The sequence below is a fragment of the Microtus ochrogaster genome, unplaced genomic scaffold (genome assembly GCF_000317375.1).
Source record: "Microtus ochrogaster isolate Prairie Vole_2 unplaced genomic scaffold, MicOch1.0 UNK35, whole genome shotgun sequence".
NCBI classification, from domain to species: Eukaryota; Metazoa; Chordata; class Mammalia; order Rodentia; family Cricetidae; genus Microtus; species Microtus ochrogaster.
In genome coordinates, this window is record NW_004949133.1 from 689,346 (window position 1) to 710,463 (window position 21,118).

Genomic DNA, 21,118 nt, shown 5'->3' on the forward strand with positions numbered 1-21,118 from the left:
TCTCTGTCTCTCTCTCTGTCTCTCTGTCTCTCTCTGTCTCTCTCTGTCTCTCAGTCTCTCTCTCTCTGTCTCTCTCTCTGTCTCTGTCTCTGTCTCTCTGTCTCTCTCTCTGTCTCTCTCTGTCTCTCTCTCTCTGTCTCTCTGTCTCTCTCTGTCTCTCTCTGTCTCTCTCTCTGTCTCTCTCTCTGTCTCTCTCTGTCTCTCTCTCTCTGTCTCTCTCTCTCTGTCTCTCTCTCTGTCTCTCTCTCTCTGTGTCTCTCTGTCTGTCTGTCTGTCTGTCTGTCTGTCTCTCTCTCTCTCTCTCTCCATTATTTCTCCAAAGTTTACCTCCCAAATTTGGAAGTGCACACACATTTAGACTGCTTTTTTCTTATTAAATTGACCTCTTTAAAGTTATGCGATTCTCCCCATCATTCCCGCTGATCTTGCTCGTTATGAGCCTCACTCTATAACCATTTTGTTAGCATATGAACATCTTGATCTGCATAAACAGGATCCATCTTTCCTACTCTCTCTATTTTCAACATATTTGCATGTGGGTTCATCCTGTAATTTTAGCACTCGGAGACTGAAGCAAGGTGACTTCTTTTTAAAATCAAGCTGGGCTACAAACTGAGTTCAAATCCATCTCGTGTTAGAGAGTATAATTTAAAAAAAAAGAGAGAGAGAGAAATTATAGGAGAAGAAAGGAAAGAAAAGAAGAGGAGAGTAGAACAGAGGGGAAGAAAGGAGAGAAGAGAAAATGAGAAAATGCAGTTTCCTTCTAGTATAGTTCCATGCTTTTGTTTTTAATTTTTTAAATTTTGAATTACTGTCTTCAGATCATTTGCCTTCAGGCATTATTGATACAGGTAGGTTAACATCTGCAAACTTTGCTCTTTTGTTTCTTCCTCCTTTTTTCCTGCCATTGCAATTTCAATTCAGTCATTTAGATGATTGCATTTTCTCTGCTGCCATCAGTTATGTTTATCCTGTATTCACTGATTGCTTGTCTTGAGGTTTTAAGTCTAGATCTCAGATAATGTAATTCCATTTTCAAATGGCATTTTTAGTCACACAATTCTAATTCTCGAGGTTTTTAGGTTTCTCCCAATTCATCTCTTCTGTTTTATTTGTGGCCATTTTGTAATAATCTAACACAGTGGTTCTTAACCTTCCAAGCACTGTTACCCTTTAATACAGTTCCTCTTGTGGAACCCCAACCGTAAAATTATTTTTGTTGCAATTTCATAACCAATTTTGCTATGATTATGAATCATAATGTAGATATCAGATATGCAGGATATCTGATGTATAACCCTCGTGAAAATGTCTTTGGACACCCAAAGGAATGTTCATGACCAATAGGTTGATAACCACTGCTCTAACACACTTTTTACTATTATTTGTTTTAAGTTACATTTTAGAGAAATTGAGAATAACAAAATAAAATATATTTTTCTCTTTACTTTTTTATTTCCTTGATATTTTTTATTGCTCTGACTAGTCAAATTTCTGATTTATAATTCTTATGTTTCCTCCTTAAGGATTAATTTTCACATTACGAGGAAGGTAGGTTGTCTTAGTTCATTTTGTGCAGAAAGCCAGAAACTGGGTAAATTATATTAAATAAACGTTTAATGGTTCACAGTTCTAAGATTCCGAGTTTGGCTTTGGCCAGAACTTTCTTGCTACATTGTCCCGTGGCAAAAGGAGTAATGATATTCATTCAGACATGTGGAACTATTGTAAACTAAATGCTTCTTAAAGGCCCACCCTCCCAATAATGTCACTGTAGAGTTTTGGAGGATCAGAACCCACAGTAATGAGTTCCCTCCACTGTTCCTTGGAGGAAACATTCCTTCCTCTTCCATGTCTCCAGGGTATTACCCTTAAACATTGGATGTCATTTAGTTTGGGGTATTCTGTGAGCTTGCCTGACTTGTGCTTTGGTCTGCCTTGTGTATTTGAGGATGTTCTTGGCTGTTTTTAGATTTCTTTCCTCAAGCTGTCTTTTCACAACTTCCTTACATTGCAGTTAGGAATGCTATAATGTTTGATATTACCCATTACTTTTTGGGTGCTCCATTTTAATTTTTTTCTCTCTCACATTGTATTTCTTTCTCTTTGACTTTCAGTACAGAAGGAATCTGATGGCTTGTCTTCAAGCTCCTGGCCTCCCTTCTTGTATCACCCACAGTGAGCCTAGAGAGATTCTTGTCATTTTTGCTGCCATGGTTTTTATTGACGGCATTTCTTTTTTATTCTTTCACCAAGGATGTTTTACAGTGCCCACCCCTCCGCTCACATTACTCATCTGTTTGCACGTGTTACCCTGTTATCATTAGAAATTTGAATGAAAAATTATATGCTTTGTGATCATTTTACTCCAAGTTGTCCATCCTATATCCTTTCTCAGGAAGTGAGCCTTCAGTGTGGAGGGGTATGGTAATTTGTTTCATAGTTGGTCTATGTTCAGTGCTTGTTTAGCTAAAGATGGCAGAGTCTTCTAAATCCTCTAGAACTTTGGTTTGGGAATGTCCTTTTGACTTTGGACTTCTCTTACTACTTCGTCTTAGACAGTCTGTCTTAATAGATTTTCGTAGGTAACCTATTGTGACTGCAGAAGAGGCGGTGGGTTAGAAGCTGATTACAACTAGTGGGACTGAGCTTACAGTTAAACCTTCCCATTGTCGGGGGCCTGGCTCTCGGAGCAGTAATGACCTTATCTTCTCAGAAAATTCTCATTGTTTCTCTCCCCTCGTCTTCCGTCTTGACTTGGCAGCATTTTTAAATAGCCTCTGCTGTTTGTTTTCCCTTCCTCACTTCCCTGAGATGACTCCATTAGAGCCTGTGGATGAATTGTGTCTTTCTACTCTTTGGCTCACAGAGACTACAGTATTTTCTTCCGGGTTCAATCCTCAGCACCACCAAAAACACAAACAAAACACTTTAGGAAGAAGAAGGGGATGTGTTTATCAAGATCAGCCTGAGAAACAAATGAAACATAGAGAGCAAGAATGTGAAAGAGAGAAAGGGATTTGGGGGCATACTTTCCTAAATTGTAGGTCTTTATACCCCATGTAGGTTATATAACTGAGGGTGACGGATGGCCATAAAACACATGTCAACCATAAAAGATTTCTGAATACAAAATAACCAAAAACTAACTCAAAACTAATACTTCATGGTTCTAAGGTGTTTTTATCTTTGTTGCATTGCAATGACAGTCCGTAGTTTGCATTTTAAGTTAAGCTCTAATTATGTAGATGACGTTGGTCTTAAACTCAACTTCCCTTTGCCTTAGCCTCCTGATTGTTCTTTTAAACTGACTTTTCATTTTAATTCCTGGGAAAATGTCCCAGTGAGCATGGTGTTACATGCTTGTAATCCTAGCCTTTAGTGGCTGAAGAAAGAGAATCATGTATTCAAGGTCATCCCGGGGCTACATAGTGAGTTCCCAGTTATAGAAGACGCTATCTCAAGCAAACTACGAGTAGCAATAGCACACATGTACAGTGAGTTCCCTGTGTATCTGGGTCTACTTTGATTCTTGGTGCTCTCTTTGGTCCTCAATCTTTGACACAGTCAAGTTCAGAAAGTCCTTTCTACTGTTTCCCAAGCCGGGTGTTTTCTTTTGGGGATATTATAATCATGCTTTAGTGGATATGTTAACCTGTGAAAACATTTTTTCTATAACTACTATATTTCTCTTTATATTGTATGTATGTGTGTGTTCTTTGCTGCCTAGGGTGAAAAAGACATATCCTAGAGCAGATATATCACGGCACCAAACGAACCTGATTTGATCACCTACAGGTTTCAAGCAGCGTTGGGTTGAGAATGCTTACTATGATGGGGAAGCCTAGTCCAAAACCAGCTACCCCTTTGTTTTGAACTAACTGAAGTGATGAAGTGGTACAACTCTGTCATTTTCTTTCAGCTAATATCACTGTAGCATTTGCATGTGGTACTGATACATAGCTCACATCTTAGTTGGTTATCACAGTGAACTTGGGGCAGATGTATTTTATTAACTTCATGCTCCTGAGGACACCAAGGCCAGAGACTGGAAGTCCCTGGCTCTTGTTACACAGCTGGTCAACAGAGAGATGGATCTGAATTCTGACAGCACACTGCACAACAGCCACACTTCACTGCTGTTAGGAAGGGGATTTACAGGTATTAAACACCTGGTGCATTTCTCAATGCTGATTCAATTTCTGATTCTGTTTTTGTTTCTTTCAAGCAGAAGTTATTTTGGGAGGGTCATTTGCATCCTTGGCTTGTTTGTTTGTTTTTATTATTATTATTATTTTATTCATGACACACAGAAGTTATTTCTTAAAGGTGTGTTTGTAGTATTTGAGTGTGTATGCATGTACTCAAATGTCTGGGAGCACACATATGTATGTAGACATTTGGAGGTCAGGGGTTGATTTGAGATGTCTTCCTGGATTATTCTCTCCCTTAGCTCAGGCTAATTGGGCTACTGTAGTTACCCAGTTTGTTCCAAGTGTCCCTTTTCTCTACTTTCTGAGCTCTGGGGTTGCAGGTGAGCTGTCATACCTTCTAAGCTTTTCCATGGGTGTTAGGAATCTGATCTCTAGGCTTTATACTTACAAAGCACACACTTTACCCATTAGCCACATCTCCAATCCCCAAACTTCTCTACATTTATTCTTTATACTTTATTATCATTTGCTATTCACTTTTCTTTTTAAGAAAGTCTCTATTTGTAGTTGGTAAGAATCAAGTAATACTTGGATTTGTTTCCCAATGTGGAAATGTTTAAAAAGAGATGAAAGCCCAAGTTACTTCTTTCACTCCCTCCCTCTGCTGAGAAATTAAAGCTGCTTTTGAAAGTCCTCGTTCAGTAACAGTCCATTTCTTTTTGGCTTTGTTGGAGAATAAAATGTTCTGTATATGTAATTTCCCCCAAATGTCTGACCTTACCTTTTCAAATGCCAATTCCAGTAGATCTAAAAGATCATGTTTCAAAGGACTTCTAAAATGACCATATCTTCTGCAAGCAAACATTGCTTTCCTGACTTAGAAGCATCCCACGGATTGCCTTTTATTTGACTAGTAGGCAAGTTACCTTTGTATACATTTTAGCATTTTCATTTCCTTGCCCGCTGTCATCATTTTTCTGTAGACTCCCTTCTAAGACACACCTGGAAAGAGCCGGATCACATTTAACTGTATGCATGTGGAATGACAGCACTGTATTTTTTTTCAAATTTGTTTTGTTTTAATTATGAATGTATGCATATGTAGATATATACAACTGCATTTGTTTTTTCTTCTAAAATACATTTTAAATTGAAATAGAATATAATTGTATCACTTTGCCCTCCCCAGGTGCCCTCCCCCAACCCTTCCCATCCTCCCTCTTCAAGTTGACAGTCTCTTTTTCTTTGATTATTATTGTTACATAGAGCTATATTTCGTAAAAGACATCCACATAAAACCTAAGTAAAAGGTTTTGACTAAAATGTACAGAATCCAGTGAGAATCGTCGCAATTCTTGTTTTCTTGGTCCCAACACGTTTCAATCTTTGTAAGATGATTTGCTGTCTGTGGAAGGGCTGCTGTGCTCTCTGTGGATAAGACGATTTTGAAACTGGGCTATAAATATACAACACTTCACACAGGAGAACTCAACCTTCTTTTATAATGTGTTATTCATCCTTTTAACATTTGAGGTGCTGTGGTTAAAAAAAAAAACAAATTAGTCTGTAGAACACTCTTCTTTTAAAGACGTTGCAAATCTTCACCTGAGGGTCTGAGGTAAGGGAGGGAGGAATGCCTGCATTTGGCACAGCTGCTGCAGCTCGTCACATGGTGGCAGTTCAGGAATGGCTTGCTCAGCGCACACATCACTTGGCTATCCAAATGAGAAAAGAAACTAAGATGCTTTGGTTGGTGCATTGTTGAGCTTGAGCTGTGTGAGTGAGGCAAAAATCATTCCCACATGAAGATTAATAGTGGTTATTTTGCCGAGAAGCATGACTGGAGGTTGATCTTGACAATTTACTCATTGAACTCTTGAAATATTCCATGTGGACATTGCCAGTGTGGTCTTTCTGGGTCTTATTCAGTTGAGGTGATGCTGGGGCTTTAGGAGCAGTTGGATCATGGGAGTATGTAGTCCCATGATTATCATTAAATAAACAAATGAACCTTGAAACCATGTCCTCTAACACTAAGATTTCTTGCTATCATTTATACCTGTAATATCAATTCTAGTTTTTTTCATTGCACAACAACCCACATCAAATCCTTCTGAGGTACTTTGAAAACACAACGCAAGCATTAACATTTATTTAGAAAAACTGAACAGACCTCTCATGATCACAACACAAAACACTTTAGTCCTTTCCCATGTACTGGTATTTAACCTATTTGGGATGGACTGTATATTTGAATTCTTATTTTTCTCTAGCAGTATTGGTTTTATAGCTTCATTTTTCCACAGTTCTAAGTCAAATACAAAATTTACCCCTATATGTTTTTCTTTGGGCTCTCCTTATTTAGCTTCTCTAGGATCACTAATTATAGGCTCAATGTCCTTTGTTTATGGCTAGAAACCAAATATGAGTGAGTACATCCCATGCTCCTCTTTTTGGGTCTGGCTTACCTCACTCAGGATAATGTTTTCTATTTCCATCCATTTGCATGCAAAATTCAAGAAGCCCTTATTCTTTACTGCTGAGTAGTACTCTAATATGTGTATATTCCATACTTTCTTCATCCATTCTTCCATTGAAGGGTATCTAGGTTGTTTCCAGGTTCTGGCTATTACAAACAATGCTGCTTTGAACATCGTAGAGCATATACTTTTGTTGTATGATAAGGCCTCTCTTGGGTATATTCCCAAGAGTGGTATTGCTGGGTCCAGGGGTAAGTTGATCCCGAATTTCCTGAGAAACCGCCACACTGCTTTCCAAAGTGGTTGCACAAGTTTGCATTCCCACCAGCAATGGATGAGGGTACCCCTTTCTCCACAACCTCTCCAGCAAAAGCTATCATTGGTGTTTTTTTATTTTAGCCATTTTGACAGGTGTAAGATGGTATCTTAAAGTTGTCTTGATTTGCATTTCCCTAATCGTGAAGGAAGATGAGCATGACCTTAAGTGTCTTTTGGCCATTTGAACTTCTTCTGTTGAGAATTCTCTGTTCAGCTCAGTGCCCCATTTTATAATTGGGTTGATTAGCCTTTTACGGTCTAGTTTCTTGAGATCCTTATATATTTTGGAGATCAGACCTTTGTCAGTTGCGGGGTTGGTGAAAATTTACCCCTGATTTTTCACCTATTATTTAATAACTTCATTTTGGAAATTATGTCTATAATCTCATACTCTCTTACCATTTAACCAAAGACATGTAAGTCATCCCCATGTGCTGTAACTTAATCTCCGTGGCTGGTAAGTGTGCTGATACTCTTTCCCAGCACACAGACTGAAAAACCAAAGTGAACAGAAGCAACTGTAAGAAGAGGAGAAGTGAGGCCCCTGAAATTTCAAGACTCAAGTCTTGTTGCCAAAGGCATACAAGGACCCCAACCTTGACCAAAGCTGTAGGCTATTAGCAACTGTTGTGGCCCAGCTTTCCTCAACTTTCTCTTCCATTTAAACACAATGGCCAACCCAAATGTAATGGAGGACATGTGGAAAGGACTGCCACCATTTAGAGGAACCAGCGTCTCTCAGTCTGTCTTCTCAGAGGCAAATCTGTAGAAGTGGCGCGCCAGGGAAATACCTTGGAAAGATGTAAATCTCATTCAGTGTGCAAGCAATGAAGCATAATAGTCCCATATGTCCTGTAGCTACTATGCTCAGGCATTTGCCTACCTCCCTTGCCTACATCTGTATATGATTTTCACATAAATCTTGCAAGGTGTATTGATTATCTTTACCATCAGATGTGGGAAGTGCCACGAGTTTAAGTAACAAGATATGTGTCTTTAAAGTTTTGTTCTTCCTGTGTCCACATGAGCTTTAGAGTTTTAAATAGAATGTATAGATACTCTGGTACTCTGTGGCAAAATTTTGGCTTTGAACAGGGAGTTCAAAATCACACACACACACACACACACACACACACACACACTCACCTTTGTAAAGATTGTTCTATGTGACTGGGAAAATATTAAAAGTTTAAGTAACAAGATATGTGTCTTTAAAGTTTTGTTCTTCCTGTGTCCACATGAGCTTTAGAGTTTTAAATAGAATGTATAGATACTCTGGTACTCTGTGGCAAAATTTTGGCTTTGAACAGGGAGTTCAAAATCACACACACACACACACACACACACACACACTCACCTTTGTATAGAAAGATTGTTCTATGTGACTGGGAAAATATTAAAAATTTGGTGCAAGAATGTGTTGAAAGAGGATCAGACAAATGTTACTCCTTTGTAATCATCAAGAACAACTTCTAACAAATATACAGGGCTTTCATGTGCTGTTTTCATTTTGCTCTGCTTTCTTGGAACAGTGGAGGCTCTCCATTTGGGAACGCTAATGGCTGCCCACGGCTACTTCTTTCCCATCTCAGATCACGTCCTCACACTCAAGGATGATGGCACCTTCTACCGCTTTCAAGTAAGTGGAAACTTATATTCTTTCACAACAAGCCAGAAAGCCTGACCTTCGTTCTTGTGTGTCTTCAGACCTTTTGGAAACTATTATGTGGTTGTCTTAGACTACTTAGAAAGTAATTAGTGCTCATGGGTAAGCATCAGAAGCAATCATAAGACACCGGTGGGGAAAATGTAGAAGCTGAACTGTGTAATGACTGAAATTATGTTTTAATGTAAGAAAAACTTTAGGAAAATTCACGAGGTGACTTAGTGGAATCGAAGAAAATAGGGAAGACTTCAACTGTAAGTTGCACTTAGCAAGCAGGAAGTTGAGAGATATAACTCAACTTTGTTTTTGAAGGAAAGTCTTTGCTGCTGCAGGATTACATCTTTACATAGTTCCAATTTTTGGAAACGTTTTTGAGACTGAAGTTACAAGTAAAATTTAAGACTAACAAACTCATAAATTCTGAAAGAGCAATGGTTCTATGTTTACAAAACCAAAAAATTATGTATCTTTATAATCGATATAAAAAATAAAATCTCCATTATGCAAAACAAAACAACAACAGTAACTAAAAACAAAACAACAACAAAGAAAACCTTACTCAGAAAGGAAATACTGGCTATGGCACTCTCTTGCTAATTATCCAATTTAAAATATTTTCATAAAATGAATGAGTTCAGACATTGCCCTCAGTTAGTGATAATGGGTTGAATTGGCTGCAATTTAAGTTCTTGTTCTCTGTTCTCGACCTTCCCAGAAAGAATTTAGTGGGCAAAGTTTGGATGTCTTATCAGGCTTGTAAGTGCTGAGTGAAGGTTACAAAGCACCACTGCACATCTAGAGGAGGAAAAGAATTTTCGAGAGTTTTAGAACAAAGGGAGGGAGAAGGAACAAGTGGCTCATTCATTACATAACTATCAGACTTAGGAGAGGTTATCAAGTTCAATGTGCTGTTAGGTATATCTCATGCAGATCTATAAAATTATATTATTACTATCAATTATTAAATGCTGTATATTTTAACAATCCATCTACCTTTGCAGTGACATCTAAATGTGGTGGATTAGCAAATCTGTTTATCATTGAATCCTTTAACAGTGAAAGGAACCAAGAACAGAGTCGGAGTGAGCTGGATTCCTACTTGTACAGCCTAGCAAAGTGCTGCCTTGTTTGTTCTGTTGGAACATCTCTAATAGTAGAAAACACATGAAGGTTCATCGTGATCTGATTTTGTTTTTTTTCCATTTTCATGCTGGTTCCAAGCAGCAAAAACTTCCTGAATTGACCTGAAATTCATCTCCTTGGAAGGAGTTTCAACACAGGGTTAAATTAACAGGGTTAAATTCTCAGTGCCTCTGTTGAACCCTGTAGATTCCAAACATTATTAAGAACCTAAAGAAGGTATAGGACATGCATTTGAGATAAACAGAACCTAATTTAATTGATGTGATACAATAGATGTGTCTGATACTCTTAGGACATTTTAGACATGCGTTTTTGTTGTTGTTGTTGTTTTTTTTTTTTTTTTTTTTTAGATTTACTGTAAACTTGAAATTGTCTGGTCACTCTTTGCTAACTGGAATTGAGACCTCTCCTGATTCCCTCGGGCAGATCTCATATGCCCCACACAGAGTTAATACATGGACTGTGCAGCTAAAGTCTACTGAGTAATGGCTAGGGCGATTGGAGGAGGTTCTGTAGAAGCAAAGGTGGTTAGCACTGAAAAAAGGACACTCAAGAACAAAAATGTCCCAAAGTCTAGAAAAATCACAGAAATATGTAATAAATAACAAACTATAAAGGTTTGTTATTCTCTTATAGTGTTTATCATTATAAGTCAAACATTGTTTCCTGAGAAAAAAATCTTCCATTGTTAATGAAAAATGTTGGTTTTATGACATTTCTCTATAATACCCAATATAAAATTCAATTTTTATAGGCATAAGATTTTTACTAAGAATATGGTAAAAGAATAAAGAAAAAATTTAAAAGGTGAGCTGAGAACAAAATGTGTCTAATTGACCATATACCTAAAATATAGTCTAAAACTAGTTAATCAATATGCTTATACAAGGATAATGAACACACTCACACATATGCACACACACATATGCACACACACACACACGCACCCAAAATGAAGCAGCACCAAGCAATCAGTGCTCCCTCTGAGAGGCTTCTCAAAAAGGAGCTCTGCATGAAATAGTCTTCAGCTATTTCATTCCCTCCATGGCTTTACTGGAATCCTGGTCCAATTTAATTTCTAAGAAATCAAATCTTCAAACTTCTGTCTCCCACAGAGTTAAGTATGATTGGAGAGGCTAAGCATGTTCCGTACACGTCTTCCTCCCCCTCTTACCCTAGCGATTCAGTCTTTTTTTTCTTCCAAATTCCTACTGTGATTTTGTTCATATGGGCACATTACTATTATCTTCCTTTATTAGACTGAAGTAATTTCAAAAAAGTAGAGGCTAAGTCAAAAATCCTCTGGTGGTCAGAGCACTCAGAAAAGGGCCGTCTCCTAATGACGCCATCATTTCTCCAGAGCATCCTTTTCTGCATCTTTGAGAGTCATTCTCTAGAAAGTAAAATTCAGAGAGTCGGAAAATGCCCAAAATATGTTCATTGCACATAAGCAATCAATAAAAGTAGTTCATCCATATAATCAACCCATTATGTATTTCTACAGCCACTGTGCCCCTGAGTTCATGTGCCATCCCAATTTCAATGAATGACATTGCTTCTGCAGATCTGTGGTCACCATGAGTCTTTGTGCCAGGTTCAGTTGTCAGGGCTAGAAAAATCATGAAAAAAAATTGCCACACTAATTATCTTAAGGGTTTTATTCCTGATCAAATTTCCTTTTATATTTCAGTCAGTGTATTTCTAGAATTTTACAGAATCAGAATTCTGGATATTGTTAATCACATCAAAGATACTATTAGTTAAAAAACATGATCTCTGGTTTGCACCATTTAAAAGTTTACAGCAATAAATGAATGCTTTTGTAAGTAAAAGTCAAAGGTTACTGTCATCATGCTGAATAATGTTGAAAGTTGCATTACATAATTAACAGATCCCAGCAAATGATTCACAAGTTTCAGGAATGGTTCTAAACTTTGAGAACCTATGAAAATCAATAAAGAGATATAATGTGCAGAAAACGTCACTGTATTTAGGCATGCTTCATTTCAAATCTTGCTGAACATAATATTCTGCTTTCAGCCCTCGCTGTGGCTGAAACTGAACCTTTTGCTTGGATAATGCAGTCATATCCTTTAACCTTATGTCTGTTGGTACGAGATGATGGAAAATGAGCGCCATTTTAAATCCCTGCTGTTGTTTGGCAAAGCTGAAGGCTGAGAAATTGGTCAGTGCATGCAGAAGAGAACCTTATAAACATCTCTCTGCTAGCTTTCTCTGGGTTTAAAATGTTTGTTATCAGAAACATAGTCTAGATAAGCACCGAAGATAAACACAGACTGCACAGAAAGCCTACTAAATATTTATGTGTATAACCAAGACTCCTCTTTTTTCCTTCAACAGACACCCTATTTTTGGCCATCAAATTGTTGGGAGCCAGAAAATACAGACTATGGTCAGTGCAATGGTCTTTGTTTTGTCCTTAACCATTTATGTGTCTGTTTTCCAAGTAAATGAATTCTGTTGTTTTTATTAATGAAAGAGGAAACCACCATTCTAGGTATGGATCAGTAATGATAACACCCAATTTATGTATGGCTTTATTTGGCAAGTCACCAGACTTGATGGCAGCTCTTCCATAGTAGAATGTGCTCTGTTAAAGAAAAGCCCCCAATTATATTGCAATGCTGAAACAAGCCTCAAATCGTTGGGGTTGGTCTTTCAGAGCATCCCATGCAGCAAGGAAGAGAGATAAATGGATGCAGAGAGCCAGAGTCCTAGTTCTTCTTCAGCTCAGCTATGAAGTTTAAAACAAACACGCAAACACAAAGCCCTCTGGCTCCTCACACCTCTATTTTGCTGACTATTAGGGAGGCATCCTATGATTCTAGATCAGAAGGTTATGTTAAATATGGAAAGGCCACTGGCAAGTCAAAGAAAATATAGCAATGTACAATAGCAAATTTAACCCTAATAAATCAAATTCCGTGACCTTAAGATAACCGAAGCCCAATCATGAAGATTGCAAAGAAGCTCTATAAGGAAAAACTTTTGTCCCTAGAAAATGTTCGTCTTCAGGAATTTTTGCATAGGTGATGCTTTTATGAAGCAAGATTGGACAAATCTGAAGCACCACGGCTACAGATGCTCATTGAAAACCACTCACGGGCCTTGTTGTAGAAGATGATGGTGTCCGTAGGGTGTCTGACTTGCCTGCAGCATTGAGTAGCTCACAGCCTAGAAAAGAAAGTAGTGTCCTACACAAATGTCTTATAAGTGGACATGAAAATGCCATTGCTATGTGCAAAATGATATGGGAGTTTAAAATAATTAAATATTGCCCTTATTTGGTGGCGATAGGTATTATGCCAGAATAATCTCATAATAGAATTAATAACATCCGAGACAGATTTTAAAGTCAGAAGAAGGAATTATATGTGGTTTCTTAGTTACTGTGATATGGCTGTGAAGACCCACCATGACTAAGGCAACTTTTGCAGGAAGGCATTTCTTTGGAGCTTACAGAGAGTTAGTTTATGGTCATCATGGTGAGGAGCATGGCATCTGGCAAGAGCATGGCACTGGAGTTGTACCTAATCCACAGGGAACACGGAGTGAGAGAGCAGTATTGGGCCTGGTGTGGGCTTTGGAAACTTCAAAGCCTGTCCCTGGTAGCACACCTTGCCCAACAAGGCCACACTTCCTAATCTTTCCCAGATAGTTCTACTAACTGGGGAACAAGTATTCAAACATGATCCTATGGGGACCATTCTCTTCAAACCAGCACATGTGGTGGTGAGACATGAAATTGTTTAAGGAAATATCTTAGTTGGGGTTTCTATTGCTGCGACGATCAAAAGCAACTTGGGGAGCACAGGGTTCATTTCACGTATACATCCAGACCTCAGTTCATCACTGACGAACATCATAGCAGGAACTAAAACAACGCTGGAGGGCATAGAGGCAGGAGGCCATAGAGGAGTGCTGCTTACGGGTTTGCTCTCTAGGACTTGTGGAGTTGGCTTTCTTTTGTATATCACCCAACACCACCATCCCAGAGGTTGCAGCACCCACTGTGGACTGGGCCCTCCTAAGTCATTCACTAATAAAGAAGATGCTCTATAAGCTTGTCTATATCCCAGGCTTACTGAGGCATTTTCTCAGTTAAGACTCTCTCCTCTCAAATGGCTCTAACCTAGGACAAGTTGGCATAAACTATCTATCCTATCAAGAGAGAATAATATAATATGCAAAAGCAGGAAAGAGCATAACAATCGTTTGATTTTCTTTGGGGCTTCCCCTGGAGAAACATCTTCAGAAGTAAACTGTAGGAAAATCCATAGAAAATGGTTGGAATTACCTTTCCTAATAGTCACTATAGAAACGTTTAGTAAGTTACCCCAGAGTGGGCAGGTGGTGCAGATGGGTTTCAAATAGACAAACAGACAAAAGTACTTTATACGATGTTGTCAAACTAACAGAGAGACTAGATCATTCTGTTACCTGAGTGGAAATGCCCACTTCTTCATCTGTTGCTCAACAGTCCTCAGAATTGAAATGCTTACAGAAAGTTGAGAAGCAGCTACGGATGCATCAGTCAGAGTTGAAGCTTTCTGTGGGATGTGGCTCTATGTCTAGGAGCCTACCCAAAGGCCTTACCCCATTCTAGTAGAGGAGACACCTTCCTGAGTGAGACCTGACTCCTATAACTGCTGTGACAAAAGGCTGAATGTGTGCCTTTGAAGAAAGTGCGACACAATTCTGGGTCTCAGGTTGCTACCTCCAAAACGAGGCTAGAGATCTTGACTTAATGAAATGATTGGAATAATTAATATTGGTATACCTAAGGAAGCTGGCATTATTCCTGTTCTAAACTCACTAAACATAAACTAGTGATTTTTGGTTCTCATTATTGTTGCCTATCATACACAATGCTTCTGTTTCCTGTTAAAAAGAGAATTCTTTTTTTTTATTCATCTGTTTATTTTACATTGTGGCTGCAGCCACTTCCCATCCTCCCCTACCAGTCCGTCTTCCCCATTTCCTATCTCTTAACCCTCAATCCCCCTCTCTTCCATCTCTATTCAGGAAAGGGCAGGTCTCCTATGAGTAGCAATAAAACTCGATATATTAAATTGCAGTAAGACTAAGCACCTCCTCATGTATTAAGGCTGGGCAAAGTGACCCAGTATGAGAAGTAGGATCCCCACATCCAGTAAAAGAGTCAGAGATAGCCATTGTTCCTGCTGTTAGGAGTCCCCTGAAGACCAAGCCAAACAATGGTAACATGTGCAGAGTGCCTAGGTCAGTCTTCTACAGGCCCCTTGGTTGTCTGTTCATTTTCGTCAAGTCTCTATGAACCCAGGCTAGTTGATTGTGTGAGCCTTCCCATGGTGTTCTTGACCCTCTGGCTTCTACATTCCTTTCTCCTCCACCTTCCTAGGCTTCCCAAACTCCACCTAATGTTTGACTGTGCGTCTTCACATCTGCCTCCATTGGCTGCTGGGTGACACCGTAAAGACAATTCTTATTCTTGGTGGCCCTCCTTTCCAATCTCTGTCTTCTTCACTGGAAGGTTAGAGGAATCACAATTGCAGTACGTGTCTGGTGACTTGGTAGTAGGCTTGTTCCCCTGGAATGCCTGAGGAAAAGCCGTGATCTCTGCAATGAATCACTCACAGAACAGGCTTCATAGCAGTCATCCGTCATGGCTAATGTCCTTCAGCTTTGAACTGACTTTTACTGGCACCCACATCAGAGGAGATCATCTCCTGAACTGTTTCCCACAACCCCAGCCAGCCTATTTGTAAACTAAGTGGAATCATATTGTTAAATTATCCCATTTGTTTTTACTGATGAATCATATTCTGGTTTATTTTATAGCTGGCTTAATTACTAAACATCCACATAAGGATGGCTTGAAGCAGAGCTTCTCACACTGCCAGCCCCCAAATCATGACATGGAGATTTAATATTAGTAATGAATGCTCGGCCTTATCTTATGCTTGTCCCATTAGTTCTTATAACTTAGTTGACCCTCTTTCTCTTCATCTACATTTTGCCTTGGGGCCTTTTATCTTTCTTTCATTCTGTATGTCCTACTTTTCCTGTTTCCTCTTTGTCTGGCTGACTGGCTACTGCCTGGTTGCCTGGCCCCAGGCATCTCTTTCTATTTCTCCCTCTTTCTTTCCTCTTCTCCCCTGAACCCTAGATTCTTCCTCCTACTTATTCTCTTTCACCTCCAGCCCCACCTATCCCTCTACTGCCTACCCATTGACTGTTCAGCTTTTTATTAGATCAATCAGGTGCAAAGCAACACATTTTTACATTGTTAAACAAATGTAACACATCCTTACGTAGTTAAAGCCATATTCCACAACAATAGCTTATATTCTTAAGTGCAAATAAATTGCACTACTAATTTGAATTTTTCCAGTCTTTCAGTTTCTACTGTCTTTTATTTAAAATATACTCTTAAAACCTCCTCTTTAAAAGGGTATGGATGATCTGACATGCGTGGGCTTTAAGGTCTAAAGTAGACTGGCTACTTAGGCTGTATTTTCTAAGAACTTTGTGGCATAGATGCACAAGAAGTGGTTGTATTATTTTATTATAACTTTATTGTTTGAGATATATTCTCTCTAAATATCCTAAACTGACCTCAGACTACAATTTGCCTGCTGTAGCCCTGAATGCTGAGATTCAAAACAGGCTCTGCTATGTGAAACTGAACAGAAAGTTTTAAAAAGTTTCCCTCATTTTCTTGCCATCTTGACCTTCTTTCCCATCACCAAACTTGAGCTTATCCTATGATGTGTAGAACACAAACTTCTGTAGATCAGCCCATGTGCAAAAGGCATGTTTTCATGGCTCTCTTGGCACTATATTGATTGTTTTAACAGCATTTTAGCTTATTTTAAAGCCAATATGGACCACATCTACAAGAACTCCATTCTTAGAAAATCAAGGTGGGAGAAAATTTGCATACTGTGTGTGGAAATACAAAAGGCAATCCCAATCCAAACCCATTCCAGTGTGGAGAATGTGTTTTTATTGGTACATTTGCATCATTCAGAGTGAGACCAGAGTGAGCTGGAGGCCAACACATGAGGAAGCACAAGACAACTTTGGTGAGAAGCAGATAGAGCCATTGCTGCCAAACAGAAGCAGATACCAAAGACGGTAGCTCTGATTGTATGCATTACACATAAAAAGTCTAGGATATGACTTTCAATGGTCAAATATCCAATGTCCAGAGAGGATTTTTTGCTTATTTGTTTTTATTTTATTTAGGCAAGATCTTCATGTTCCAACTTCAGATTCCCTAAAGAGTCTATTGTGTTTAGGTTAGCCTCAAATTGGAAATCTATCTGCCACTGCCTCCTGATTTTTAGGATTTTACACATATGCCACCATGTCCAGCTAAATAGGATTTTAAGCCAATGAAATACAACTTCCCCTAAGTACAGGAGTCCTAGTAGACTCATTTCATTTAGCCCATCCACAGTCTAGCATCGTCTTTAAGTTTTTGATATATTATTCATTGTGAACCTTTAAACAATATTTTTTCTTGTTTTAAGTACTATATTCAAATATTGTTATCTTGATTACTGAGAACTTTGTTTCTATGAAGCTGATGATGTATTTGGTTCATGGGCCATCTTTGATGACATACATGTTCATGTGGATGAGTATGACAACTAATGTCTGAACTGAAAAATCTAGAACTATGTAGCTAAAAGGAAAACAGGGAAGGTTTAGTGTGGAAAGGCCATGAAGTAGAGAGGAGAGAACTTTCTGGTTTGCTTCTAAAGTCACCACGTGACACTTGCAGAAAGAAACATTAAATTATCCCATAAGGTCCTTCTATCAACAAAAACTGTTCCAAAGCTTATATTGCCATTACCCGAGAGGACAAAACAAAACAAAATTATTAATTACTGTTTAGACAGTGGCTCTAAATTAGTCAATTTACAATACTAACATATTAATTACATGGGCAAATGGAATTACATAATATGAAACTGCAATAGCATATGCTAGTCATCTTTTTCACAAACTTACAGAACTCTAAAACTTGTTCCTTGTAATTAGAATCTGTCTAAGTATTCTAAGTATAGGGTTTGGAACGTGGACTTACCTATTTGTCCTCTTTGATTCTTTCTCTGATTCCTCATTTTATGGCTTGTGTTAATTTCTCGGGTGGCCATAACAAGATATCACAACCTGTGTGACTTTAGCAACAGAAACTGATTCTCCTAAATAATGACAGGCATCCTCTGCAGAGAAATTAAAAAACAAACTGCTGTAGAATTGGCTTCTTCTGAGTCTTTGGTTTTCAGAAATGTGACTTCTTACTGTGCCTCACATGGCTGTCTCTCTGAGCAAGTACATCTCTGGCATCTTTTCTCTTCCTAGAAAGACACCAGTCATCTTAGATTAGGGGCCTACTCTTTGAACCCCATTTTATCTTAATTGTTCCGTTAGTGGCCTTGTCTCCATTAAGTCGAATTCTGAGTTTACTGGGACATAGAACATTGGGACATTTGTTTGGGAAAGGCTCCAATGCAGCTGAGAGAGAGTCTATCATTGGTTTTAGCAAATGTTTAGTCTTTGCTTAAAAATATTTTTGTTTTTCTCTTCTCTGTATGTCATTGCATATGTTAAGATTGTTGATAATTTTATTCGCTTGACTTTGCTTCAACTTGGTGGAAGTTTTGATTATTGTTTTGTAGCTCATTGATTTATCAGTTCACTCCTGTCTAGTCTACTGATAAACCCATAAAAATTTATTATTTAAAAATTTCTATTCGTGTTTTTTCTTATCACAGTATCCACATTACTCCTGCTCCACCCTCTCCCTACTCCAGCTTTTCCTGTTTCTCTCCTTTTTCTTTCTTGGGCTTCCCTAGAAGCTTCTTTTTCTTAAAGCAGGTCTGACATGTGTCACTCTTTCAGCCACACTCCCCTGTTGTCATGTAAGGGACCTAGTGACACCTGGTAAGGTTCAGGGAAAGAAGCTACACTGTGCAATCTTTATGATTAGAACTCAGACACATAGTGATGCTGGCAAGTGACCTTCGCAACTGTGCTTTGGGCTTTTCAAATTCCTTTGCACTTAAGTGGACTAAGAAGAATATAGTGGGGGAGGGCTTGGCATCTTCTCCCTATACCCTAGCACTTAGATCAGACCTTGTTAAAGGCAGAATGCTCCGGGTGTGTTTCAGAATGATGGCTTTTGCCGCACTTTGTATACAGTATGAATGGATTTTTCTTTCTTCCTCATCTAAAAGGAGACTTGAGTCTCATATTTGTCTGCAAGGGGCCTCTGGCTCTTAGAGTTGTAGCTAGTATATTCCTGACTTCACGATAACATCCCCCAGGCTGCTATTTTAAGTCACAATTGTATAGACAGTCTTATATGTTTCTCCAAAAACAGGGCTGATGGTTTGTCCTCTGACACTGACCCTTGAGTAAGACAAAAGCTGGTTCACCCTTGTCCATCTCTTTTTGCTGTGAGGGTAAATGGGAGTGATGACTTTGAGACTTTCTTCGTGTCATACACGGTGTTTGCAGAATTTTCTAGAGAAAATGACAAATATGACGAAGCGTTTTGTGGTTTGGTTTTTTTTTTTTTTTTGGCTTGTTTCTACTTTTCATTTCGTCATGTGGTTGCTTCCTAATGTTTGAGAGCACAGCAAGTTAGTCATGTTTTCCTCTCCATATTCTCTTCTCTGACTGAGGTTAGAAATTTTCTGGAATTCAACCATGACCACTAAGAAGACTATCATTGCTTAAAACAATGTGTAGAAGTGCATCTTCTGGGTAAAATACAAATAAAAAAATTTTCAAGGAATAAGTGCTGAAGAAGAAAAAGAAAGCTTTATTTACAATACAAAGTGGCTAACCAGATTTTCAGCTCCTAAAGTTGAGGGAACACACTTAAGACACAAGAGTAATAAAGAGCAGGCAGCATCTTCCTAAAGCAGACTAATGTCTGTGTCTTTCCTGGGATGAGGAAGACACCTTCCTGGGTCTTCCTTTTGTTTCTTCCATGGTATGCTGTTTCTAAGTATGTGGTTAGTAAGTGTCCTGAGCTTAGCCGAAGAACCCTATTTTACAATTCTAGAACATTCCTCAGTGAGCAATGGGTTCATAGACGATGCTATTCCCAAAACTAACACGGTAAATAAGAACGACATACTATGCAGATGGAGGAGCCATGTCTTCGGATCTCATGCCAGTCACCATCAAATATCATGACTCAAATGCAAAGTTAGTGTTTACAATAAAAGTAGCTTTCAAATAACCTAGATAACTTAAAAATCTTTAATTTTGAAAAATGTAGTAGGGTAATCTTCTGATTTGTAGACTTCTATATATATCTTCATATAAAATAAAATCTTTAATTGTTGCATTAATTTTGCTTGTTATAAGAGGTAATATTAGCATTTCAATTCATTTTATAAAATAACTATCCATCACGAGCAAATAAACTATGCTTAAATATGAAAAATATAACAAGTTACCTCCTTAAAAAGAAAATCAAGCTTAATTTTACAAAAGTAAAAGTTTGCTCATTATCAAGATATTTATTAAAAGGAAGTAAATATTAATGCCATCTAAAGAATCGAAATTATACTTGTAAATTCTTAACAGAAGCATTTGATATTTCACAGAACTTCTCAATGATAATTTCAGGTGTTAAAAACAGAAAGTTTCAGTTGTTAAACAGTCTCTCTAGATTTTAGGGTTTTATTTTTCAAATATTTAGGCACCTAGTTCACAGTCTTATTCCAATATCTATGTGTAAGACTATCTATACATAAGAATATTACAAAAGTATATAAATGTATTATCTATAGACCTTGTATAATTCCAAATCCAGTACTCAAATAGTTATCCAAATGGGAAGTGAAATATTCCTAAGTGTGTCCCAGTTCACAATCTAATATCTAGAGTTGTATTCAATTATATTGAAAATTGTTCAACAAATATCTTGAGTCACCATCTTGAGAACATCTAACTATTTGTTTGTCTATTTAAGAAACCAGTCCAATGACTTGGGCATGATAACACCCAATGACCTGCCTTATTAGACTCCTTTTTAACTTTTTTTTTGTTTTTTTTTGATGGTGTATTTTTTTAATTTTTTTCTTTTTACCTTTTTTATTTATTAATTTATTAAAGATTTCTGCCTCCTCCCCACCACCACCTCCCATTTCCCTCCCCCTCCCCGATCAAGTCCCCCTCCCTCATCAGCCCAAAGAGCAATCAGGGTTCCCTGCCCTGTGGGAGGTCCAAGGACCACCCACCTTCATACAGGTCTAGTAAGGTGAGCATCCAAACTGCCTAGGCTCCCACAAAGCCAGTACATGCAGTTGTTGAAATAGCGGCAG

General features: G+C 38.2%; 1 protein-coding gene across 3 annotated transcripts in view; it reads left to right on the forward strand.

Annotated features, from left to right (window-relative positions):
* The window catches only part of Rgs7 (regulator of G protein signaling 7), a 368,440-nt gene that overhangs the window by 282,745 nt on the left and 64,577 nt on the right, over positions 1-21,118 (forward strand). For all 3 annotated transcript variants that reach the window (XM_013354256.2, XM_005368530.2, XM_026789965.1), the window contains 2 exons: positions 8,485-8,591; positions 12,123-12,174. In XM_013354256.2, the coding sequence (XP_013209710.1) occupies positions 8,485-8,591; positions 12,123-12,174 (159 nt within the window). The remainder of the gene's footprint in view (positions 1-8,484; positions 8,592-12,122; positions 12,175-21,118) is intronic.